General features: G+C 41.1%; 2 protein-coding genes across 2 annotated transcripts; both read left to right on the top strand.

Moving 5' to 3' along the window:
* Positions 1 to 4,820: 4,820 nt before the first annotated feature.
* On the top strand, positions 4,821 to 5,287 carry LOC107602453 (C-type natriuretic peptide 3-like). The gene is made up of 2 exons (XM_016294946.1): positions 4,821 to 4,904; positions 4,982 to 5,287. Exons 1-2 carry the CDS (start codon positions 4,821 to 4,823, stop codon positions 5,273 to 5,275), a joined length of 378 nt encoding a protein of 125 aa, XP_016150432.1. The 3' UTR covers positions 5,276 to 5,287.
* A 2,385-nt stretch (positions 5,288 to 7,672) lies between these two features.
* LOC107602446 (brain natriuretic peptide-like) lies at positions 7,673 to 8,337 on the top strand. Its single transcript, XM_016294939.1, has 3 exons — positions 7,673 to 7,789; positions 7,882 to 8,140; positions 8,321 to 8,337. The coding sequence occupies exons 1-3, from the start codon at positions 7,673 to 7,675 to the stop codon at positions 8,335 to 8,337; spliced, it is 393 nt and encodes a 130-aa protein (XP_016150425.1).
* Positions 8,338 to 8,682: the final 345 nt, after the last annotated feature.

Here is an 8,682-nt window from a genome sequence, read left to right as displayed (position 1 = left end):
TTGTTGCCACTAGGTCCCATTATAAAACTCAAGAGTGTCGTTCCAGTAGATTAAGGATGTTGCTGACAGGCTGAATGTCCAACAGACCGTCCTGTGTTTTATCATCTGTGAGATTCCTTTGGTGGACACTGATATGTGCGACTAACAAAGAGTGTCAAAGTTCTTAATAACTCTATTATCCCTTCGCATGGTCATATTGTTTAAACCTAACTTACGAATATTATGAATAAAAAAATTTTTTAAATAAAAAAATCCCCAAGGTAATAAAAAATTTAAAAAAAAAATTTGTTTGACAGCTTTACTGCCTACAAAAAATATTGTGGATTTTATTTTTTTTTATATTTATTTTATTTCATTTAATTTTGAAGAAGTGTAAGATCAGACCCGATGACCAGGAGGATGTTGCTGCTGACCGTACCATCTGGCGACAACTATGTAGAGATTGTGTTCTAATGCTGGAGATGGAGAGGACAACCAGGAGACAGCAGAAGTGAACCAGGAGAAATACAGCCATGGCTGTCACCGCTGCCACCATCACCATCACAATACCTGCAATAGAGCTTGTGGGTCCAGGATAGAACTGTTTAGCCATCAAAGATCTTACAGTTAAAAGCGTGGACGTCATCATCAAATTTCGATGGACAACCGAAGAACAGTAAAGTCTTTCAAATTTGTCTTCATTTTGTAGTAAGTAAACTCAATTAAACTTGTTATAATTTGCAATTGTAATAATTTGACTAACAAAATGTTCTGTTATATATATATTAGTTAAATTATCTTGTTAGTTTCTCTCTTATTTAAACCCTGTGTTCTTCCCAAGTGTTTGTCTTGTCTCGTTGCTGTATCGTTGGTGTTGTGGATTTATATGGACCTTCAGTGTGTTTTTGGAATTCATTAAATACTGTTACTCTTTATCTTTGTCTTTGTGCCTTCATACAACCCATGTTTGTGACAGAAGACCGGACCAAACCGAAAATGAAAGGCAGAAGATGCTACAGCACCCTCGCGGCCATCAATGTGGTACCACCCCACCCGGGACGTTGAAGGACTGTCGCTTTTGTCTTTCAGGGTGGCCAGGGCTTGGAGGACTACATTGCTTAATGGAGGGGTTTCAGTACAGGCTGGACGACAACATTTGACCTTGAAGAGCTACATCAACTTCACCCTGTGGATGAAAGTATCTGCATTCACGGTGGAAGAAGCCGATATCTAGGACTACACCAGCGTCAAGCCCCACCACGGAAACTTCTCGCAGCTTGGCCCAGAGCCCAGCCAGCCATCATCCCCACACAACACGGAGTGTGAGCCAGAGCCCTCCGCAGACACGGAGCCTGCCCAATAAAAGAGCCAATCGAGGAGACTGAGCCCATCCTCACCCCGGAGCCCGAGCCTCAAGAAGAGTTTGACCAGGAGAGGGAGCCGGCCACATCGTCAGTGAGATTCTGAGTTTTAGTGGAGTATGAAGGCATGGAGGAAGGCCCCGCCCACATCCTCGCTGCTGAGGGTGAGCTGCAGCTGGTCTCTGTGGATCTACTCTCTCTTTTTGACCCTCTCTACAACCTGGTCTTTGTCCAGCACCTAAGCCTTCTGAATTTTTTCTGGTTCCATCCAGCCCTAAATCTTCTTTGTCTCTGCTGGTTCCATCCAGCCCTAAATTGTCTGTTTCTCCGCTGGTTCCATCCAGCCCTAAATCTCCTGTTTTCTCACTGGTTCCTAGCCCTAACCCTCCTGAATCTCCCACCCATCCTCCCTATCCCACCTTCGCTTTCTAGTCCTGTTAAATACTCAGTCCCTTTTCCTCTGTCAACTGTCGGCCCATCAGATCACTCTCTGCCAGCCACCAATGAGCCTCACGATCCTTCACCTCCACCTTGGCTCCTAGCTCCATCATCTCCACCATGGCCTGTTCTCCTAACTGCTCCGCCGGTCTCACACATCCCTCTGGCACCACCTTGGGCAAGCATCCATCTACCTCCACCTTCCATGCCAGCCAAGCACTCTGTCCCATCTCCGCTGCCACCTGCCATCCCCTCAGCTCACCCTCTATGTGGGTTTGCATCGGGTCTTCCAGTCACCAGTGCCACTTAGGCGTGAGGATCCCCTATCTTCGCCTCCAACCACTGGATCCCTGACTCCACCTTGGCCCTGCGACCCATCGACTCTGCCTTGGCTCCTAGCTCCCTCGATCTTCACCATGGCTTGTTACCCCACCAGCTCCACCGGGCTCCCTCATCCCTCCGGCTCCATTTTGGGACATTGGTGTCACCCAGGCTCCGTGTCCCTTTGGCTTCATCTGGGTCTCCACTGTCCTCCTCCCAGGACACCACCATGAACTCCACCTTGGACCTCATTCTTGGCTGGGCTCTGGACCTCCACCTTCTGGTTCCTCCTACTCCCGCCTTTTCCCTGGCTCCTTCCTCCATCGTTGCCTCCCTGGTCCTGCTTGCTCCATTCTTCATCCCTTTGCCAACTCCTGTCCCCTGTGCTTGGTCGCCATCCCTTCGCCCACTCCTGTCTTTTTGTATGGACTCTCCACAGCCATCATACCATCATACAACCCATGTTTGTGACAGTTAGGAGTTTGCTGAATTTAATAACCTTATGAAAAATAAGTAATGCTCACAGCAAAAACACTTCACAGGAGAAACAACTACAGTCTCCTTTCTCTGAACTCTATACTATGTTCAATAGCACAAAAAAATAATTTAACTCCTCTTTAACTTGTATTGAACCCAGATTATTCCTTTAAATTAATAAACTGCTTTTGTGAACAGTGATCTCAAACATGCAGCCTGTGAGCAGCTAAACCCTGCAAAAAAATTCAATTTAAATCTCATGGCAAGATCAAGGGAGGGTGAGGGAGAAACTTAAGATACATGTATCTCATCCTTCTAACATGGCTGCTGGCTACTCAGGTTTGGGTTGAACATCAAGAGAGGCCTGGCTCAAACCAACAAAGCCCTGAGGAGGACAGGTGGCCAGGACTTGACTGATGATCTCTTGCTAGCTTTCCACTGGGGCACAGTATGAAGGCAAACAGGGACTGATTAGCATTTTAGCGGCCATCGGCATCTAGCACAGCTATTAGGAAAACAGGTCATCTGGCAGAAATCGTTCCGTCTGCAAGCCTAATGTGGCTATAAAAATTTTAAACACTATTTGTTATGTTGAAATGGCTTATGTTTTGATAATGGCTTATCAAATGGACAACAAAAACACATATCTGAATACTGAATTATCATGGTTTGCAGTTTGCTGATCATTTTCTTTGTAACACATTTGTTATACATTATGAATATGATCTCTTTAGCAAATAAATGACATTTGGAACGGACTGCAGTGCAGCCTGTCATTAAAATCTCAATTAGCCCCATTGGCTTCTCATCAGGGAAAGAGCAGTGCTCAGTGAACTGTGCTTGAAGTTAACAGCTGCCTGAATGAAATATGATAGTGTATAATAAACACAGCCAACAGACAATGTGAAAGTAATGAGGGACAATGATGGGTTAAAGCTGAAGTGTGTAATTCCTGAGCCACTGGCGTCACCAAAGCAAATGTACAAACAACGCTTGTTTTCAAACAGGTTTCTGCTGTCTGCTATTGGTCACATAGTCTCACCACGAACTCTTGCCATTGGCTGAGACACAAAGTCACGGTGTTTACACTTTTTGAGAAAATTAGAAAGCATTTTATTATTGATTGAAAAATTATATATTCCAGCTAGTATTGAGAAATTGCTTTCCATTGCAGTGAATGTGTGTTGTACGTTTTGTGGTTGGATTTGGTCATAAATATGGGGAAATTAGCTTAAGACTTGGATTCAGTGGTTCTTTCTATTGTTTGAAGCTTTCTGAAAAGTAATTTCTTCTGTTTTGTTGGGTCATCTTTATGTGTAAAGCAGCTTTTGCATCACTACATAAAAATCCCACTGCTGTGCTTTCACATCGCTGTGAGAACAAGCGAGGGATCTCTTTTGAGAAGACTTTCTCAGACTGAGAGTTAACCACACACTGCCTGCATGAAAACCAGGAAACTGAGCTGACAGACAACGGCTGTCCAAAACTGAAGGCAGCGTTTGTTTACCTCCTAGGGAAACTCAGGCTTGCTTCCAATGCATCATATTGTCAGTTTTCTAGAACAAATTCAACTACAATGATTATTTCTCTGTAGAAATGCAAAAAAAAAAAAAAAAGGGGGGGGGGGGGGGGGGAGTACAGGAGTGTGGCATATCATATGTAAATGAAGGATACATCTATGCTGCCCTCAAAACCATGCGTTTATGAAACATGTTTATGTATGTTGTCTTAGTAAAGTCAAAATGAGGTTCTAGCTAGCCAGAGTTTTGCTTCACGCCTCATTTTAAGAACATAAATATTGCAAATGAAAATATCAAAGACTTAAACACTTGGCAGCTTCTCTCCAGGTAAAGTGTGTAAAATTACTTATTTCTTAAAGTAGCTTGCCTTTGCAATTTGTGTACGCCTTGAACAAAATGCACAATATACTGGATAACATTTTTTTAGAGCTTTCTGTATAAAACACTGGGATGAGATGAGTGTAAGTGATGACATCTATTGCTTTGACAATTGGAAGGAGCCCCCTGCACGTCACCATTGCAATGTTCGGTCAACGAGGAGGGATCCTAATGAAAATGAAGAGCCCTCCCCGTAAGGTCGGCTGGGTTTTCCTGGGTGACCGTGACGAAATCGGCGAAATAAAAGCGCGCACCTGGACACTGTGCTTGGGTTCGAGAGAAGAGTGAACGGAGCCGCGCACAGCCACCGCTGAAGAGTGCTGACCCCCAAAATACTTCACCAACAATGATTGCCAACATCTCTATATTCTGCGTATCTTCACTTCTACTTTTAAACTGGGTCGGTGCCAAACCAGTTACCAGTTTACAGGTGAGTCTTTCAGTCTTGGCTCACTCTTAAGGTTTATTAGACTCTGGCTAATCATATGCTTTTTTTTTTAATAGCAGAGTCTTATGCATTTGCTAGACGAAGAAGTGAACGCGCCGTTTGTGGAGTCGGAGATGGAGCAGAAGGATGCGGGAGCGCAGAAGAGCGCACTGGACGAGCGCGCCGAGCAACCGTGGGAATCAGACGAGCGCAGCTCAGCGCTGGCGGGGAAAGATCGCGCATTCGAGCGTCTCCTGGGTGACTTACTGTCCACATCCAAGCGCTCGTGGAGTCGATTCAAGAAAGGCGGGCTGAGGAGCTGCTTTGGGGTCAGACTCGAAAGAATCGGGTCTTTTAGCGGACTCGGGTGTTAAGCGGAGGTTTGTTAGGAGATGTCAGGTCATCTTGACCAGATATGTAACACTGTTCAAACGCGTGTTAGAAATTAAATAAGTCATGTCTTATTACTTCATGTCATGTCACTTCTTGCAGGTTGGGACTTTGAAATACTTGACACACTTTATCTTAGATAAAGAAGTGCTGACTGAAAGTTTACCGTAGATTTGTGTTCAGGTGATGCTGTATGTGTTGGTCATTATTTATTTAAGATTTAGACATGTAAATAGTTTGTATTTGAAGGTTCCATGACTGCTGCTTTGTACTGTTGCATCTATTTATGTATGTATGTATTTATTATGTCCTCCCTATAAATACAATCGTGTTATAGAGAATGTATATTGCTGCAAAATAAATATTTTGCATAACGTGTGTGTCAGTGTGGTCTAAAACTAAAGTGAGTATATCTGACGATGAATAGAAGGTAAATTAGCCTAATGCGTATGTTAATGTAATGCATTGACATCAACCTAATGCATTTGTTAATGTCTCAGTTTTTTCGTTAAAAATAGACATAAAGAAACACAGTAAAAAATTAAAAACTAAACTTAAAAGACAGTTTTGCTCCGGCTACAGGGGCATTTCAGGAGTTACATTATATATATATATAATGAATAGAATATATAACTAAAAATAAAGTAAAGTAAATCATACACTGATTAAAATTCGAAGCATTTATTATATGCATTTTCATTTTCTTTCACTATGAAGCTTGACCTTTATTGTTATTAAATATTAGGTGCTATATAATCCAGCCTATACTTTGCTTGTCCATATAGGCCCTGATCCACTAACACGTTCTCACTCTCAGCTCGTCACACAGGGACTCTTGGTCAGGAGCCCTTGGCATCACTTTTTACGCACTGGGTGCCCCTTTAGCGTCATTTTTTAAAAGTGTAAGGAACCCCATTGCTTTCAGTTGTTTGCTCTATGCGTCAGATCCAGTCGCATTTAATTCTTTAAATGGGTTTGTAAAGGTAGATATTATTGAAAAGTATCGGACGAGTTGGGAATGAGAGCGTGTTGGATTCAGAGACTACAGAACAAGCTGAAAACTGGAAACAGACGATTTGAGCACAGAAATGTTGAGAGATCATGAGACTATAAAGAGAATGATCATAAACCAATTGAGGCATTGTGTTCCAGTTAAGAGGTTTGATTTATATGAAAACAATCGTTAAATACACTGTAACAGTTGCAGAATAAACCTAAATTCAAACTAGGATTGGTAATTCACTAACAATGCAAGCCTTGTATATTAATACATAATAAACTAAACCATAAATCTGATGATCTGTTATCCCAGATTTGTAATAATGTGGAAATTATATGAAAATCAGCATTGGGATATACTAGCACTTTAAAATCAGCGTTGTGATACATATATCTATAATGTAGCCTATACCTATATAAACCCTTAAAAACTATATAAAATATATATATATATATTATATATATATTAGGGCTGTCAGTCGATTACAATTTTTAATCTAATTAATTACATGATGTGTCGATTTATTAATCTAATTAATTGTAATTGTAATTACATTTGGCTGTGAAAATATCCCCAAAAGATTATTTAACGTTATTATTCTGTTAAATGAGAAAGTATTAAGTAGGCATTACAAATAGTAATTTTTTTGTTTGTTTGTTTTTTTGTGGATTCAGCGTAGACTAATCTACGCTTTTATGTGACAGAATTAATACACTCTAAAAAAATGTTGGGCTGTTTCAACCCAATTAACTTTGGGTCAATTATGTAGCCTACTAACCCAACTTTTGGGTTAAGATTTCATTTAAAAATTTAACCCAACAGCTGAATTAGTCCATATTTGACCCTAAAAAGAGTGTATGACCAGTCTATGAAAAAAAAAAAAAAGATGACTAACTTAAGACTAAACCTTTTATGCAACCGGCCCCTGGAGTGCGAGCAGATAATACGAAACTTTGAGTGAAATCGTATGAATTATCTTGAGACCGTGTTGACTGATGTTCACAGTTTTTAGCCTACATATTATAATATATCAGCCTATAAACTGCTCACTCTAGCATTATATAGTGACATTATTATTAAGTTATGTACTGTAACTTGCCTTAAAGTGCCATGTACACTGAATGATTTCAGAGAAGTAGAGTAAAATGAAATCATGAAGGTGTTCCCGTCACTGTATGGCCCATTTGGACTCGACTATAAGCTTTAAAGGACTCATTTCCGACAGCAGCCTTTATCAGACTGAGGTGTCGGAATGCAGCGGCCATTCTTCACATTACTGGCGTGTCAAACTTTTAAGTATAAAAGAGCTCGAGACTCCACTGACAAGAGTATACAGACAACGACACGGAAGACAGAAGAGCAGCAAAAAACATCAGGAAACATGAAGTCGATTGACATTCCTCTAGCTGGCCTTCTCTTGCTCTTCAGCGTTCAGCTCATGTGCGCGTTCCCGCTGCAAAACGCAGACTTAACCAGCGAGGACATGGATGTCTTAAAGGTAAGACGAAAAACCAGGAATGAGAGAGGAAAACTTGCTTAATAATGCTCGCTCAATAGGGCAAACTAATGAGCCACATATGGGCCTTTCAGCTTCTTCTACAGCGACTGGAAGAGTCCATTCCCGCTGCTTCTCAAGAGCAAACACTGACGAAAGTGGAGAAAGAGGAGGCTAATCCTGAGGAAACCCGCGCTCAAACTCCACCCCGGACTGACATGAGAGACTATCTGTCTGCTCGGGACCTGAGGACGGTCCGGCAGGACTCCAAGAGTTACTCCGGGTGTTTCGGGCGCAAACTGGACAGAATCGGCTCCATGTCGTCTCTGGGATGTAACACCGCCGGACGCTCAGGTAACCACTTCATTTATGTATCGTGCAGCAACAGTTAAAATGGACATTGCGTACTTTAAATAAAAATTAAAGGACTGTTTGTGGAAAACTGTTTATCAAACTGCGTATTATTATCAATATGAAGATCCAGGCCTATGGTTCACTAACGTACCCATTTCTCTGTTTTTCCTCTTTCTGCAGGTTCTAAGAAGTGGTGAAGTCTTAATGATTAGGAACTTCTACACTGTAAAAAGTGAATATTTTAGTGCTTGTATTACTTTAATAAGTTATTTCTACTTGATCTGACCTTACAATGACTTTTGTTGGAGTAACCTAATGTATTCAGGTTGATTAAGTCATATTCTATTTTTGACATCAACAAAAAAACAAGATGTTACTAGCAAAGCACATTTTTAGGTTACCTGACAAAATATTGTTTTTTACAGTGTTATCCAAAAATTGTTCTTAAACATGCATATTTATTTAGGTATTTATTAAATTGTTTAAATGGTCAAGTTATATATTTATATGCATATTTAATGTAATTGTCATTCAGATCAGTT

The sequence above is a fragment of the Sinocyclocheilus grahami genome, unplaced genomic scaffold (assembly GCF_001515645.1).
Source record: "Sinocyclocheilus grahami isolate Dianchi unplaced genomic scaffold, SAMN03320097.WGS_v1.1 scaffold327.1, whole genome shotgun sequence".
NCBI lineage: Eukaryota > Metazoa > Chordata > Actinopteri > Cypriniformes > Cyprinidae > Sinocyclocheilus > Sinocyclocheilus grahami.
This window is presented reverse-complemented; position numbering and strand designations above follow the sequence as displayed.

Excerpts from the sequence above, each read along its gene's own strand:
- LOC107602453 (XM_016294946.1), top strand. The coding sequence starts at position 4,821 with ATGATTGCCAACATCTCTATATTCTGCGTATCTTCACTTCTACTTTTA. Across the intron at positions 4,905-4,981 it reads AACCAGTTACCAGTTTACAG|AGTCTTATGCATTTGCTAGA; the intron begins GTGAGTCTTTCA and ends TTTTAATAGCAG.
- LOC107602446 (XM_016294939.1), top strand. The coding sequence starts at position 7,673 with ATGAAGTCGATTGACATTCCTCTAGCTGGCCTTCTCTTGCTCTTCAGC. Across the intron at positions 7,790-7,881 it reads AGGACATGGATGTCTTAAAG|CTTCTTCTACAGCGACTGGA; the intron begins GTAAGACGAAAA and ends TGGGCCTTTCAG.